We start from the raw sequence: 17,500 nt of genomic DNA, 5'->3' as shown, positions 1-17,500 counted from the left end.
AAGGGACTGGATGGAGGGACTAGGGAAAGGGACTAGGGGAAGGGACTGGATGGAGGGACTAGGGGAAGGGACTAGGGGAAGGGACTAGATGGAGGGACAAGGGGAAGGGACTAGGGGACGGGACTGGATGGAGGGACTAGGGGAAGGGACTGGATGGAGGGACTAGGGGAAGGGACTGGATGGAGGGACTAGGGGAAGGGACAAGGGGAAGGGACTGGGAAGGAACTGGAGTAAGGGACTGGATGGAGGGACTAGGGAAAGGGACTAGGGGAAGGGACTAGATGGAGGGACAAGGGGAAGGGACTAGTGGAAGGGACTGGATGAAGGGACTAGGGGAAGGGACTGGATGGAAGGACTAGGGGAAGGGACTGGATGGAAGGACTAGGGGAAGGGACTAGATGGAGGGACTAGGGGAAGGGACTAGGGGAAGGAACTGGGGGAAGGGACTGGATGGAGGGACTAGGGAAAGGGACTGGATGAAGGGACTAGGGGAAGGGACTGGATGGAAGGACTAGGGGAAGGGACTGGATGGAAGGACTAGGGGAAGGGACTGGATGGAAGGACTAGGGGAAGGGACTGGATGGAGGGACTAGGGGAAGGGACTAGGGGAAGGAACTGGGGGAAGGGACTGGATGGAGGGACTAGGGAAAGGGACTAGGGGAAGGGACTGGATGAAGGGACTAGGGGAAGGGGCTTGAGGAAGGGACTAGGGGAAGGGACTGGATGGAAGGATTAGGGGAAGGGACTAGGGGAAGGGACTGGATCGAGGGACTAGGGGAAGGGACTTGAGGAAGGGACTAGGGGAAGGGATTAGAGGAAGGGACTAAGAGACTAGGGAAAGGGACTAGGGGAAGGGACTAGAGGAAGGGACTAAGAGACAAGGGGAAGGGACTAGAGGAAGGGACAAAGAGACTAGGGGAAGGGACTAGAGGAAGGGACTAGAGGAAGGGACTTGGGGAAGGGACTGGATGGAGGGATTAGGGGAAGGGACTAGGGGAAGGGACTGGATCGAGGGACTAGGGGAAGGGACCTGAGGAAGGGACTAGGGGAAGGGATTAGAGGAAGGGACTAAGAGACTAGGGGAAGGGACTAGGGGAAGGGACTAGAGGAAGGGACTAAGAGACTAGGGGAAGGGACTAGGGGAAGGGACTAGAGGAAGGGACTAAGAGACTATGGGAAGGGACTAGAGGAAAGGACTAGGGGGAGGGACTAGAGGAAGGGACTAGGGGAAGGGACTAAGAGACTAGGGGAAGGGACTGATGGAAGGACTAATGGAAGGGACTAGGGGAAGGGGCTAGGGGAAGGGACTAAGATACTAGGGGAAGGGACTGATGGAAGGACTAGGGGAAGGGACTAGGGGAAGAGACTAGGGGGAAGGGACTAGGGGGAAGGGACTAGGGGGAAGGGACTAGGGGAAGGGACTAGGGGAAGGACTAGGGGAGGGACTAGGGGAAGGGACTAAGAGACTGGGGAAGGGACTAAGAGACTAGGGGAGGGACTAGGGGAAGGGACTGATGGAGGGACTAGGGGAATGGACTGATGGAAGGACTAGGGGAGGGACTAGGGGAAGGGACTAAGAGACTAGGGGAAGGGACTAAGAGACTAGGGGAAGGGACTGATGGAAGGACTAGGGGAAGGGACTAGAGTGAGGGACTAGGGGAAGGGACTAGAAGAATGGACTAAGAGACTAGGGGAAGGGACTAAGAGACTAGGGGAAGGGACTAAGAGACTAGGGGAAGGGACTAAGAGACTAGGGGAAGGGACTGATGGAAGGAATAGGGGAAGGGACTAGAGTGAGGGACTAGGGTAAGGGACTAGAAGAATGGACTAAGAGACTAGGGGAAGGGACTAAGAGACTAGGGGAAGGGACTAAGAGACTAGGGGAAGGGACTAAGAGACTAGGGGAAGGGACTGATGGAAGGACTAGGGGAAGGGACTAGAGTGAGGGACTAGGGGAAGGGACTAGAGGAAGGAACTAGAAGAATGGACTAAGAGACTAGGGGAAGGGACTAAGAGACTAGGGGAAGGGACTAAGAGACTAGGGGAAGGGACTAAGAGACTAGGGGTAGGGAATATGGGAGGGGACTCGGAGACTAGGGCACTAGAGGATGGGACTAGGGGAGGGAACTAGGAGACAAGGGGACTAGGGAAGGGACTAGTGGACAAAGGAAGAAACTAGGGGAGATGTGTGTGTGTGTGTGATTGGCTCACCCTCCCTGGCCTTACGCTCCGTGATAGGCCGGGCCATGGAGGCGGTCTTGAAAAGGAAGCCATTGTGAGTGACGGGGTGCTGTGGTGAATAGTGTTGAGGCTCCATGGCCCCGGTCACCTCCGACCGAGGCAGCTCTGCAGACACACAACAACACACTGTCAACATGCACACTCATTATTACACTGGAATACAACATGTAAATACCTGTGTTGAGGTTGTGTGAGAGGAACTGGGCCTGTAGTTTCTGGTTGTGGGCGAGTGCCAGGGAGAGAGGGGAGGGACAGTCAGCCTGGCCAGTAGAACAGTTCACATCAGCTCCACAGAACACCAGACATAAGGTCTCCAGGACATCACTGCACTGCACGTTTATACACAGGGCCTGGAAAGAGAGAGGGGGGAGAGAGGGGGAAAGGGGGGAGAGAGGGGGGGGGGGGGAGAAGGGGAAAGGGGGGAGAGAGAGAGGGGGAGAGAGAGAGGGGGGAGATAGGGGGAAAGGGGGGAGAGAGAGGGGGGGAGAGAGGGGGGAAGGGGAGAGAGAGAGGGGGGGAGAGAAGGGGAAAGGTGGGAGAGAGAGAGGGGAGAGAGGGGAGAGAGAGAGGGGGAGAGAGGGAGTGGAGAGAGAGGGGGGAGAGAGGGGGAAAGGGGGAGAGAGAGAGGGGGGAGAGAGGGGGAAAGGGGGGAGAGAGAGAGGGGGAGAGAGGGGAGAGAGAGAGGGGGGGAGGAGAGAGGGGAGAGAGAGGGGGGAGAGAGAGAGGGGGGGGGAGAAGGGGAAAGGGGGGAGAGAGAGAGGGGGAGAGAGAGAGGGGGGAGATAGGGGGAAAGGGGGGAGAGAGAGGGGGGGAGAGAGGGGGGAAGGGGAGAGAGAGAGGGGGGGAGAGAAGGGGAAAGGGGGGAGAGAGAGAGGGGGAGAGAGGGGAGAGAGAGAGGGGGAGAGAGGGGAGAGAGAGAGGGGGAGAGAGGGGGAGAGAGGGAGGGGAGAGAGAGGGGGGAGAGAGGGGGAAAGGGGGAGAGAGAGAGGGGGGAGAGAGGGGGAAAGGGGGGAGAGAGGGGAGAGAGAGAGGGGGAGAGAGGGGAGAGAGAGAGGGGGGGAGGAGAGAGGGGAGAGAGAGGGGGGAGAGAGAGAGAGAGAGAGACCCAAAATTAAGGAAAGCTTTGACTATGTACAGACTCAGTGAGCATAGCCTTGCTATTGAGAAAGGCCGCCGTAGGCAGACATGGCTCTCAAGAGAAGACAGGCTATGTGCTCACTGCCCACAAAATGAGGTGGAAACTAAGCTGCACTTCCTAACCTCCTGCCAAATGTATGACCATATTAGAGAGACATATTTCCATCAGATTACACAGATCCACAAAGAATTCGAAAACAAATCCAATTTTGATAAACTCCCATATCTACTGGGTGAAATTCCACAGTGTGCCATCGCAGCAGCAAGATTTGTGACCTGTTGCCACGAGAAAAGGGCAACCAGTGAAGAACACACACCATTGTAAATACAACCCATATTTATGAAAGGGGGGAGAGAGAGAGGGGGTCAGAGAGGGGGGAAGGGGGGAGAGAGAGGGGGGGGAGAGAGAGAGAGGGGGGAGAGGTTAGGGTGGGATAACTGTTTCAAATTCAGAAAATGTTTTGATCACTTTGTCAGTGTTAGCGAGGAGGAAGTAACATTGCTGCTATGCTGAGTCTGAGCTTTTTGCTTGAAACAGCAGTGACCAAACTGTCATTGTAGCTGTCACAGCAGTATTAGACTGTAATTGTAGCTGTCACAGCAGTATTATACTGTCATTGTAGGTCTCACAGCAGTATTAGACCGTCACTGTAGCTGTCACAGCAGTATTAGTGAACTTGTTTCTCAATTCATAGTTCAGGGTCTCAGACAGTTGTACAACATTATGACATCATAACCTACGACATTCCACAAGCCTACACATTTCACACCAACCCACAGTCCACCTGTTGTTGTTGGGCAAAGCAGTGGAGCAGCTGACTCACAGCTGTGGTTCAGAACAATCCACTGTTTCTCAACTGACACCAATGACTCACATCTCTGAGGACTTTAAGGTGAGGGGGACAGGGTAAGGGACCAGGGGACAGGGTCGGGGTAAGACTAAACGGGGTGAGGGGACAGGTTAACTGGGAATCATGGGAGGAAATTAAAACCAGAGAGGGTGACTGCCCCGTTGAGAGAAAGATAGAGACCAGGAGAGATACAAAACAGGGAGGAGGATGTTTTTACAGCTGAGCTCAATGTAGCCTTCCAGCTGGAGCACAACCCAACACAGTAACACACACCTTATTACAAGCACACACACAATGATGCTGCTGCACTCTCTTCTGAACCAACAACCCACATCCTTTTGGTGTGATTGGGGGGTTCCACACTTCCATGTCACTCCTCTGTCTCTTCCCTTCTCTCCTTCCTCCCTCTCTACTCAATTCTCTCCCTTCTCCTACTCTCTCCTTCTCCTGCTCTCCCCTTCTCCTGCTCTATCCTTCTCCTGCTCTCTCCTTCTCCTGCTCTCTCCTTCTCCTGCTCTCCCCTTCTCCTGCTCTCCCCTTCTCCTGCTCTATCCTTCTCCTGCTCTCTCCTTCTCCTGCTCTCTCCTTCTCCTGCTCTCTCCTTCTCCTGCTCTCTCCTTCTCCTGCTCTCCCCTTCTCCTGCTCTCCCCTTCTCCTACTCTCTCCTTCTTCTACCCTGTCATTCTCCTACTCTCCCTTCTCCTGCTCTCTCCTTCTCCTGCTCTCTCCTTCTCCTGCTCTCCCCTTCTCCTGCTCTCCCCTTCTCCTACTCTCTCTTTCTTCTACCCTGTCCTTCTCCTACTCTCCCTTCTCCTGCTCTCTCCTTCTCCTGCTCTCTCCTTCTCCTGCTCTCCCCTTCTCCTACTCTCTCCTTCTTCTACCCTGTCCTTCTCCTACTCTCCCTTCTCCTGCTCTCTCCTTCTCCTGCTCTCTCCTTCTCCTGCTCTCTCCTTCTCCTACTCTCTCCTCCTACATATTTTTATTCTCCAGGACTTCTAGCCCTCACACATTAGCAAACATGCACACAGACACAGGGAGGAATCAAAGACTTTTACACAACCCCTGGAGAGCTAGAGAGAAAGAAAGAAAGAGAACAAGATAGAGAGAGCGAAACACAGAGAGAGAATGATTTTTCTGAGGGCCGTGTGGAGTGCACTCTATACCCTGGGTGTGTCTCTGAAAGGAAAGTGATTACAAATACCCCTTGCCTCTATCCTCCCCATTCCCTCCATCCGCAAAATAACAAATGTTACACATGCTTGGCAAGCAGAGGAGCCACACAAACACATTCACACAATACAGACACACAAGACAGGAAGAAAGAAGTGTGATCCATCTGTTCCAGCATTACCTCACCAGAGAGACCTACTGTTGCAGACAGAGATCTATCAGACAGAGAGACCAGCAGACAGAGAGACCTGGTGTAGCAGACATAGACACCTACTGTAGCAGACAGAGAGACCTACTGTAGCAGACAGAGAGACCAATTAGACAGAGAGGCCTATCAGACAGAGAGACCTATCAGACAGAGAGCCCTATCAGACAGAGAGCCCTATCAGACAGAGAGCCCTATCAGACAGAGAGCCCTATCAGACAGAGAGACCTATCAGACAGAGAGCCCTATCAGACAGAGAGACCTATCAGACAGAGAGACCTATCAGACAGAGAGACCTATCAGACAGAGAAACGTATCAGACAGAAAGACCCAGCAGACAGAGAGACCTACTGTAGCAGACAGAGACTTATCATACAGAGAGACCTATCAGACAGAGAGCCCTATCAGACAGAGAGCCCTATCAGAAAGAGAAACCTATCAGACAGAGAGAACCAGCAGACAGAGACTTATCAGACAGATAAACCTATCAGACAAAGAGACCTATCAGACAGAGAGACATAGCAGACAGAGAGACATAGCAGACAGAGGGACATAGCAGACAGAGCGACCTAGCAGACAGAGTGGGAAAACAAGGCTGAGGAGAAAAACAGAGAGAGTGTGATATGAAAGAAAGAGAGGAGACAAATAATTTAAACATTTGGGAGAAGAGAAATAGGGCAAAGAGAGAAAATAGAGAAACAGGCAACAAAGATATTAGAATAAGAGGGGAAAGGATAGAGAAAGAGGAGAATAAGAGGGGACAGAACAGAGAAAGAGAGGAGAATAAGAGGGGAAAGGATAGAGAAAGAGGAGAATAAGAGGGGACAGGATAGAGAAAGAGAGGAGAATAAGAGGGGAAAGGAGAGAGAAAGAGGGGAGAATAAGAGGGGAAAGGATAGAGAAAGTCTCACACCCTGATGTGTTTCACCTGTCTTGTGCTTGTCTCCACCCCCTCCAGGTGTCGCCCATCTTCCCCGTTATCTCCTGTGCATTTATACCTGTGTTTTCTGTTTGGCTGTTGCCAGTTTGTCTTGTCTCATCAAGTCTACCAGCGTTTTTCCCGTACTCCTGTTTCTCATTAGTTCCTGTTTTATTTTAGTTCTCCTGGTTTTTGACCATTCTGCCTGCCCTGACCCTGAGCCTGCCTGCTGTTCTGTACCTCACGGACTCCTGGATTATCGACCTCTGCCTGCCCCTTGACCTGTCCTTTGCCTGCCCCCTGTTTTGTAAATAAACATTTGTTATTTCGAACTGTCTGCATCTGGGTCTTATCCTGAGGTCTGATAGTAGGAACTGGCCATGACTGACTGACACAGCAGACTCGGACCAGCTCTGCAACACCGTCTCCTCCCAAGGAGCCTCCATTAGGAGACACGAGGAGTTACTTTGAGGTCTTATGGAAGGGTTCCAGACCTTAGCAGAACACCATGACCAAGCCTTGAATGAATTGGTGTGAGGCAGCCAGCCACGACAGTAACCTCCCAGCTCCTCAGTAAAACAGCTGTCGGCAGTGCGTCTCTCCAGGCCATCCAGGCTTCTCGAGAACCCCGCTTACCTCCTCCAGAACGCTTTGCTGGAAGGTCAGGAACCTGACGGGAGTTTCTCTTCCAGTGTTCCCTCATCTTCGAACTACCCAGTGTTCCCTCATCTTCGAGCTGCCCAGTGTTCCCTCATCTTCGAGCTGCCCAGTGTTCCCTCATCTTCGAACTGCCCAGTGTTCCCTCATCTTCGAACAGCCCAGTGTTCCCTCATCTTCGAGCTGCCCAGTGTTCCCTCATCTTCGAGCTGCCCAGTGTTCCCTCATCTTCGAGCTGCAGCCCTTGTCCTTTCCCTCAGACCGCTTGAAGATAGCGTATTTCATAACACTAATGTCCAGGAGGGCTCTCGCCTGGGCTACGGCGGTGTGAGAACAATGATCTGCTTGCTGTATGTTTCAGTCTGGAGGAGTTCGTAGCTGAGGTAAAAAAGGTTTTTGATTCTCCATTGTCCGGGAGAGAGGCTGCCCGGAAGTTACTCCAGCTCCGCCAAGACCCCTGCAGTGTGGAGGACTATCCGCACATTCCTACATGGATTATCGGAGGAGGTTAAGGACGAGGTCGCTGCCCGGGAGCTGCCTACAGATCTCGACTCGCTCATCGCCTTGACCATCTGAATCGATGGGCGGCTACGTGAACGTAGGAGGGAGAGGAGGTCTGCCGGCTCGCCTTTTCCGGAGCCGATGCAACTCGTCAGAGCTAGGCTGCCTCCAACTTAACGCTTACGCAGACCCAGAGTTGTCTATATTGCAGAACTGCCCGTCATTATGTGTCTACCGGTCCATTAAAAGGACCATGTTCATCAGTAGGTACGAGTACTCTGGTGAACCATACGGTTTTTCTTCTCCCCTTACTCACACCCCTCTCCATGCCATCCTCCTGTGGGGCAACTAGTCAAAATCTCTCCGGGCTCTCATTGACTCTGGGGCCGACGAGAGTTTCATGGACGCCACCCTGGTGTTTGAGCTGGGCATCCCCACTCAGCCCCTCTCCATTCCCATGGATGTTAGAGCACAGGATGGGCACTCTATAGGCAGGGTCACCCACAATACTACTCCTATCCACCTGTGTGTGTCTGGGAACCACACTGAGTCTATTAAGTTTATGCTCATCAAGTCTCCTCAGGTTCCCGGGGTATTGGGGTTTTCTTGGCTCCAGCGCCACAATCCCCTTATCAAAAGACTACTGGTACTTTCATTGGCTGGAGCCCGTTCTGCCGCGCCCATTGTCTGAAGTCGGCGCAGCCTGCCCCGGGACATCTTCCTGTGGGGTCGGAAGATGCCTCAGACCTCTCCACCGTTCTCGCGGAGTACCAGGACCTACGGGAAGTTTTCAGCAAGGCCTGGGCCACGTCGCTTCCTCCGCGTCGACCCTATGACTGCGGGTCCAACCTTCTCCCGGGCACTACACCACCCCGGGGACAGCTGTATTCCCTGTACCAGCAGTCCATCTTCTCTAAGTTGGACGTGCAGAACACCTATCACCTGGTACAGATACGGGACTGAAAGACAGCCTTCAACACTGCTAGCGGACATTATGAAAACCTGGTGATGCCATTCGGTCTGACCAATGCTCCTGCAGTGTTCCAGGCCCTGGTTAATAACATTCTCCGCTGCATGTTGAACCGGTTCGTGTTTGTCTACCTGGACGACATCCTCATTTTTTCCCGCTCGGCTCAAAAACACGTCCTCCATGTCCTCCAGCGTCTCCTGGAGACCCAGCTTTTTGTCAAAGCCGAAAAATGCAAATTCCAATGCTCCACCATCACCTTCCTTGGGTACATCATCGCTGCTCGGAATGTGCAGATGGATCCCGGAACATTAAGATCGGTGGTGGATTGGCCCAAGCCCACGTCCAGAGTGCAGCTGCAACGTCTCTTAGGATTTTCCCATTTCTATTTCCGTTTTTGTCTGGGGTTCTAGCACCCTGGCTTAACCCCTGTCAGCACTCACCTCTCCCAAGGTCCCATTCACGTGGTCCCCAGCTGCTGACTGGGCTTTCCTAGATGCGTCGGATGTCGAAGTGGGGGCCGTCTTGTCCCAGTGTTCTGCCCTGGACTTTAAGCTGCATCCCTGCACCTTCTCCTCCCATCCTCTTAACGCCACGGAGAGGAATTATGATGTGGGGAATCGAGAACTACTCCCAGTGAAGATGACATTGGAGGAGTGGAGACACTGGTTAGAGGGGGCGGAACTTCCATTCATAGTGTGGACGGACCACAAGAACCTGGAATATCTCTGTACCGCCAAGCGTCTCAACTCCAGGCAAGCGCGATAGGCCCTGTTGTTCACCCTGTTCAACTTCACCATCTCCTACCAGCCAGGGTCTAAGAATGTTAAGTCGGACATGCTTTCACTCCACTATAGCCCCACATCTACACCCTCGGGCCCCGAGACTATTCTTCCTACCTCGTGCCTGGGGGGGGGGGGGGCTCCGGCTAATCAGATGTTTGTCCCAGACGCAGCCCACTCCCCGGTTCTGGAAAGGGCTCCTTCTTCCAGGCTTGCCTGCCACCCTGGCTCCCGTCAGACCCTGGCCTTTGTGCGACAATGCTTTATTTTGGTGGCCCACCATGGTCCCTGACGTCTCCGCGTTCATCGCCGCCTGCACTGTCAAAACAAGACTCCTCTGCAAGCTCCGACTGGCCTCCTTCAACCTCTTCCTGTCCCTCACCGTCCCTGGTCACATATATCCCTGGACTTCATCACTGGTCTCTCTTCGTATGATGGAAACACCACTATCCTCACAGTGGTGGACAGGTTTTCCAAAACCGCTCATTTCATTCCCCTCCCCAAGCTACCTTCTGCCAAGGAGACGGCCCAGGTCATGGTGCAGCACGTCTTCCGGATCCATGGACTTCCGGTGGACATGGTCTCCGACCGTGATCCTCAGTTCTCGTCCCGGTACTGGAAGGCCTTCTGCACACTCATTGGGTCATCCGTCAGCCTGTCCTCCTGGTTTCATCTGAAATCCAACGGCCAGTCAGAGAGTGCCAATCAAGACCTGGAGACGACTCTTCAGTGCCTTGTCTCGGCCAACCCCACCTTCTGCAGCCAGAAACTTGTGTGGGTGGAGTACTCCTGGGAACACCCTTCCCTGCTCAGCCACTGGGCTCTCGCCCTTCGAGTTAGCCACTGGGCTCTCGCCCTTCGAGTGCTCCGTTGGTTATCACCCTCGCTCTTCCCGGAGCAAGAGGAAGAGGACAACATACCCTCGGTCCAGATGTTTGGCCGCTGCTGTCGGCGTACCTGGAAGAGAGCTAGGTCCACTCTTCTCAAGACCACCTCCAGGTATCGTCAACAGGCGAACCGCCACCTGACCCCAGCTCCCCCGCTATTGTCTTGGGCAGAGGGTATGGCTGTCCACACGGGATCTGCCCCTCCGGGTAGAGTCCCGCAAACTTTCCCCCGATTTATCGTCCCTTTCCCCAACTCCAAGATCCTTAGCCCCTCTGCTGTTTGTCATCTATTGCACCGAACCCTCTGTATACATCCCACCTTTCAATGATTAAACCTGTCTCACAGCCCTCTGTCTCCTGTTTCACCTGTCTTGTGCTTGTCTCCTGTTTTTCTAGTTCTCCCGGTTTTTGACCATTATGCCTGCCCTGACCCTGAGCCTGCCTGGTGTTCTGTACTTTACAGACTCTGCCCTGGATTATCGACCTCTGCCTGCCCTTGATCTGTAGCTTGCCTGCCCCCTGTTTTGTAAATAAATATTTGTTATTTCGAACTGTCTGCATCTGGGTCTTATCCTGAGGTCTGATAGAAAGAGAAGAGAATAAGAGGGTTAAGGAAGAGAAAGGGATCGAAGCTGTGTCCTAGCAACTGATCTATATAAGAGCCATATTGACACACATCCAATGAAACAGGCCCATAGATTGTTTACTGCAAGTCAGCCAATCAGCCAACACCACGCCTGCACCCACCCAGCACCTACTATTGACATTGTAGTCATTTAGCAGACTTATCCAGAAAGACTTAGTGCATTAATTCTAAGAAGCTAGGCAGGACAACCACATATCACAGTCACAGTAAGTACATTTCTGCGGTGGTGGGGGGGGGGTGATGTAGGACTAATCGAGATACTCTCGAGATCCGTTTTCAGAAGATGCGCAGGGATTCATTGTTCCGTCATTGGTGTGCCAGGGCAGAAGATAGCTTTGGCTGGGATAAGCCGGCCCCTCATAGGGGTTGAAGTCCCAAGAAACCAAAGATGGCAGAACTGAGTGCTCAGGTTGAGGTGTATGGTTTGAACCACACAGACATGTCAATATTCAATACAGACATATGGAGAAATTCCTAAACCACTCGCACACACAAACATATCCAAAATCATCCATGCACACACACAAATACCTCTGCGTCTCATAAGCCCACAGCCCACAGTCACACTGTCAAATTAATATTCTCAATGGTTGCTGTCTAATCACTGGGTTGGTTGTATATTCTAGCATCTCGTCCTGACAAAATATCCCGTTTAAAACGGGAACGTTTTTTTTTTCCAAAAATGAAAATACTCCCCCTAGAGTCACAAGAGGTTAATTATCATGTGGAGGTTAGCTGTGAGGTAGACTGGCAGCCCTGTAAAAGCAGTGCTAGCCTGCACTGAGAGATGCTAGAAAAGCGGAAATAATTTAGCTTCACTATGTTATAACTGTGTAGCATAACAATCAAATTAGGATCCAAGTTTTTCCTGACCATGTCAGCTGACCAGGAAAAACTCCTGGCGCTAGCTATAAGATGCTAACATAGTTTGGCGTTGATGTGCTATAAGATGCTAACATTGTTTAGCAGTGATGTGTTATAGCATGCTAACATAGTTTAGCTGGGATGTGTTATAAGATGCTAACATAGTTTAACTGTGATGTGTTAAAAGATGCTAACATAGTTTAGCTGTGATATGCTATAAGATGCAAACATTGTTTAGCAGTGATGTGATATAGCATGCTAACATAGTTTAGCTGAGATGTGTTATAAGATGCTAACATAGTTTAGCTGTGATGTGTTATAAGATGCTAACATAGTTTAGCAGTGATGTGTTATAAGATGCTAACATAGTTTAGCAGTGATGTGCTATAAGATGCTAACATTGTTTAGCAGTGATGTGTTATAGCATACTAACATAGTTTAGCTGGGATGTGTTATAAGATGCTAACATAGTTTAACTGTGATGTGCTATAAGATGCTAACATAGTTTAGCTGAGATGTGTTATAAGATGCTAACATAGTTTAGCTGTGATGTGTTATAAGATGCTAACATAGTTTAGCAGTGATGTGTTATAAGATGCTAACATAGTTTAGCAGTGATGTGTTATAAGATGCTAACATAGTTTAGCAGTGATGTGCTATAAGATGCTAACATGGTTTAGCTGTGATGTGATATAGCATGCTAACATAGTTTAGCTGAGATGTGCTATAAGATGCTAACATAGTTTAGCTGAGATGTGTTATAAGATGCTAACATAGTTTAGCTGTGATGTGTTATAAGATGCTAACATAGTTTAGCTGTGATGTGCTATAAGATGCTAACATGGTTTAGCTGTGATGTGCTATAAGATGCTAACATGGTTTAGCTGTAATGTGCCATGAGATTCTGGCATATAGGTAACAGCCAAAATAAAGAAAACACCAACATAAAGTGTCTTAACAGGCCGTTGGATCACTACGAGCCACCAGAACAACTTCAATGCACCTTGGCATAGATTCTACAAGTATCTGGAACTCTATTGGAGGGATGCGACACCATTCTTCCACAATAAATAATTTGGCGTTTTGTTGATGGTGGTGGAAAGCCTCAGGCGCCGCTCCAGAATGTTCAATTGTGTTGAGATCTGGTGACTGAGACACACACCTTTTAAAACCCCCCCCCCCCCCCCCCCCCCCCCCCCCCCCCCCCCCCCCCCTCTATGCTCCTTTGAGACCCAAAGTCACAGATCTCTTGTAGTCAAAATAATGGGCAACTGGGCATTTTTAACACATGTTCTTAAGCATGATGGGATGTTAATTGCTTAATTAACCGGTGTGAAAGCATCTACTTTCAATTTACTTAGTATCCCATAATTTACTCGTGTGTTTTCCTTTATTTTGGCAGTGCCCTGTAGTTTAGCCGTGATGTGTTATAAGATGCTATCAGCATAGATCAGCAGAGTGGGAGAGGGAGCTGACTCGTACAAGACTGTCCATTCAGAAAGGGGAGGCTATGACCACACAAAGAACACATGGAGTCACACGTCTCCCTCCAGCTGAGCATAGAGGAAGTCGTCCATTTCAATCATCCAACTCACATATTTACACACTTCAACACACTTACGCAAATACAACTCTGAGACCCACACTCGAATACAACTCTGAGACCCACACTCGGATACAACTCTGAGACCCACACTCGAATACAACTCTGAGACCCACACTCGGATACAACTCTGAGACCCACACTCAAATACAACTCTGAGACCCACACTCGGATACAACTCTCAGACCCACACTCGAATACAACTCTCAGACCCACACTCCAATACAACTCTCAGACCCACACTCCAATACAACTCTCAGACCCACACTCCAATACAACTCTCAGACCCACACTCCAATACAACTCTCAGACCCACACTCCAATACAACTCTCAGACCCACACTCCAATACAACTCTCAGACCCACACTCCAATACAACTCTCAGACCCACACTCAAATACAACTCTCAGACCCACACTCCAATACAACTCTCAGACACATTCTTGTCCCTCTCACATTTTATACACACGACACACAAACACAAAAACAGGCCTTGTCCACAAACATACAATGCCAACAAACAGAGCACACAGTCCTACACAGCTACTGCAGTGGTGAACTCACCCATGAGCTGACAGTGTAGTCCTCTTGAATGTCACCGGCGCATGTGTGTGTGTCTGTGTATGTGTGTGTGTGTCCCAAACTGCATAGTTCCAAGTGAAGACGATGCAAGAGCCCTCCTCACAAAAATACATCAACAGAAGAGAGGAGGACAGAGAAAAACACTTTCCTCAGCTCCACTGACCAGACCCTCAGCTCCACTGACCAGACCCTCAGCTCCACTGACCAGACCCTCAGCTCCACTGACCAGACACTCAGCTCCACTGACCAGACACTAAGCTCCACTGACCAGACCCTCAGCTCCACTGACCAGACCCTCAGCTCCACAGACCAGACCCTCAGCTCCACAGACCAGACCCTCAGCTCCACTGACCAGACACTCAGCTCCACTGACCAGACCCAAACAGTGAAACAGGGATAAAAGGGGGAGGAGAAAAACTCTGGAGGGGCGGGGTTAGAGAACATTCCTGTAGAAAGACCATGATGACATCTGATGGAGGGGTGGTGTCAGCAATATGAGCTTATACATGATCGAGGTGGGTTGAGGCCCAGGAAGAGCACAGAGAGAGACACAGTCCAGGCAGCAGGGAATGGACCAGGGAGAACACAGAGAGAGACACAGTCCAGACAACAGGGAATGGACCAGGGAGAACACAGAGACACAGTCCAGGCAGCAGGGAATGGACCAGGGAGAACACAGAGACACAGTCCAGACAACAGGGAATGGACCAGGGAGAACACAGAGACACAGTCCAAGCAGCAGGGAATGGACCAGGGAGAACGGGAACACACCAGAAAAAGAGAGGGGAGAAGGAGAACAAAGGATTCATTTAGTTCAACGCATGAAGAGCGAGAGAGAGGGTGTTTGTGTGTGTGTGTGTGTGTATGTGTGTGTCTCCCTATGCCGTTGCATCCTAGTCCAACAATCAGAAGCAGAGAGAAAACGTCCCCCCCCCCCACACACACACACACACACACACACACACACACACACACACACACTGGGCATGAACATCTGGTTAACTAAATCACTTAAGGAGGAAAATGGAATCACTCAAAGTCATGTGCTGAATGTGATTCTCACACACACACACACCCCACACTCACATACACATCTACACACACACTCACAGAGAGAGAGAGACAGAGAGCTGTGTGCAGTTGGCATTGCTTCTGGTAACTGGGTTAAGAGGCTATTGACTGACCCAGCTAAGAGCTGTAACACTAAGGCATTCACTACACAGAAACACACACACTGAATGGAAGAGAAGGGTACTGGAGGGGCTGGATACTGGAGGGGATAGATACTGGAGGGGATAGATACTGGAGGGGGATAGATACTGGAGGGGTGTGGATACTGGAGGGGCTAGATACTGGAGGGGGAAAGATACTGGAGGGGGATAGATACTGGAGGGGCTGGATACTGGAGGGGAATAGATACTGGAGGGGCTAGATACTGGAGGGGGATAGATACTGGAGGGGGATAGATACTGGAGGGGCTGGATACTGGAGGGGGATAGATACTGGAGGGGTGTGGATACTGGAGGGGGATAGATACTGGAGGGGGATAGATACTGGAGGGGTGTGGATACTGGAGGGGTGTGGATACTGGAGGGGGATATATACTGGAGGGGTGTGGATACTGGAGGGGGATAGATACTGGAGGGGTGTGGATACTGGAGGGGGATAGATACTGGAGGGGTGTGGATACTGGAGGGGGATAGATACTGGAGGGGTGTGGATACTGGAGGGGGATAGATACTGGAGGGGGATAGATACTGGAGGGGGATAGATACTGGAGGGGGATAGATAGTGGAGGGGGATAGATACTGGAGGGGTGTGGATACTGGAGGGGGATAGATACTGGAGGGGGATAGATCCTGGAGGGGTGTGGATACTGGAGGGGTGTGGATACTGGAGGGGGATAGATACTGGAGGGGGATAGATACTGTAGGGGGATAGATACTGGAGGGGGATAGATACTGGAGGGGGATAGATACTGGAGGGGGATAGATACTGGAGGGGGATAGATACTGGAGGGGGAAAAATACTGGAGGGGGATAAATCCTGGAGGGGGATAGATACTGGAGGGGGATAGATACTGGAGGGGGATAGATCCTGGAGGGGGATAAATACTGGAGGGGTATGGATATTGGAGGGGTGTGGATACTGGAGGGGGATAGATACTGGAGGGGGATAGATCCTGGAGGGGTGTGGATACTTAAGGGGTGTGGATACTAGAGGGGTGTGGATACTGGAGGGAGAGATACTGGAGGGGTATGGGAGTGTATGGGATCGTTCTGGTTGTCATTTAGATGTGGTAGGGTTACATTAAGGTTAGTTTGGAGGTCAGATCAGGGTTATATAAAGGTTGTTCTTACGTTGTTAAGCTCTTCCTGGTTGCCGTAGAGGGGGTGGTATTTGCGGTATTTGCCCTGTCTGTATTTGGAGCTGACGAATCGTCGGCGGTCTTCGCTGCAGCTGGTCGGACTCAGCGCCTCGCTGGGAGGGACGTTCGCCGCCCAAAATCTGTTCAGACGCTCATTACCTAGCAACAGGAACACCTTGGGGACAGGTAAGGGACAGGCAGGGGTATTAGAGAGGGACACAGTAGTTAGCCAAAATACTGTTCTGTTTCAGCTGTCGTGGGCAGTCTAGCTGTGTGGAGAAGGAGGTACTGTTCTGTTTCAGCTGTCGTGGTCAGTCTAGCTGTTTGGAGAAGGAGGTACTGTTCTGTTTCAGCTGTCGTGGTCAGTCTAGCTGTTTGGAGAAGGAGGTACTGTTCTGTTTCAGCTGTCGTGGGCAGTCTAGCTGTTTGGAGAAGGAGGTACTGTTCTGTTTCAGCTGTCGTGGTCAGTCTAGCTGTTTGGAGTTGGAGGTACTGTTCTGTTTCAGCTGTCGTGGTCAGTCTAGCTGTTTGGAGAAGGAGGTACTGTTCTGTTTCAGCTGTCGTGGTCAGTCTAGCTGTTTGGAGAAGGAGGTACTGTTCTGTTTCAGCTGTCGTGGTCAGTCTAGCTGTTTGGAGAAGGAGGTACTGTTCTGTTTCAGCTGTCGTGGTCAGTCTAGCTGTTTGGAGAAGGAGGTACTGTTCTGTTTCAGCTGTCGTGGGCAGTCTAGCTGTTTGGAGAAGGAGGTACTGTTCTGTTTCAGCTGTCGTGGTCAGTCTAGCTGTTTGGAGAAGGAGGTACTGTTCTGTTTCAGCTGTCGTGGGCAGTCTAGCTGTTTGGAGAAGGAGGTACTGTTCTGTTTCAGCTGTCGTGGGCAGTCTAGCTGTTTGGAGAAGGAGGTACTGTTCTGTTTCAGCTGTCGTGGGCAGTCTAGCTGTTTGGAGAAGGAGGTACTGTTCTGTTTCAGCTGTCGTGGGCAGTCTAGCTGTTTGGAGAAGGAGGTACTGTTCTGTTTCAGCTGTCGTGGTCAGTCTAGCTGTTTGGAGAAGGAGGTACTGTTCTGTTTCAGCTGTCGTGGGCAGTCTAGCTGTTTGGAGGAGGAGGTACTGTTCTGTTTCAGCT

The 17,500-nt window shown here is 51.2% G+C and overlaps 1 protein-coding gene across 3 annotated transcripts in view; it reads right to left on the bottom strand.

The window, feature by feature from the left end:
- The window catches only part of LOC110516717 (arf-GAP with Rho-GAP domain, ANK repeat and PH domain-containing protein 1), a 112,202-nt gene that overhangs the window by 42,431 nt on the left and 52,271 nt on the right, over positions 1-17,500 (bottom strand). For all 3 annotated transcript variants that reach the window (XM_036961242.1, XM_036961243.1, XM_036961244.1), the window contains 3 exons: positions 16,373-16,555; positions 2,417-2,591; positions 2,212-2,346 (listed from right to left, as the gene is read on the bottom strand). In XM_036961242.1, coding sequence (XP_036817137.1) covers positions 2,212-2,346; positions 2,417-2,591; positions 16,373-16,555 — 493 coding nt within the window. The remainder of the gene's footprint in view (positions 1-2,211; positions 2,347-2,416; positions 2,592-16,372; positions 16,556-17,500) is intronic.

The sequence above is a fragment of the Oncorhynchus mykiss genome, chromosome 24 (genome assembly GCF_013265735.2).
Source record: "Oncorhynchus mykiss isolate Arlee chromosome 24, USDA_OmykA_1.1, whole genome shotgun sequence".
NCBI lineage: Eukaryota > Metazoa > Chordata > Actinopteri > Salmoniformes > Salmonidae > Oncorhynchus > Oncorhynchus mykiss.
Note: the sequence above shows the minus strand (reverse complement) of the source record. Positions and strands in the feature narration are given on the sequence as shown.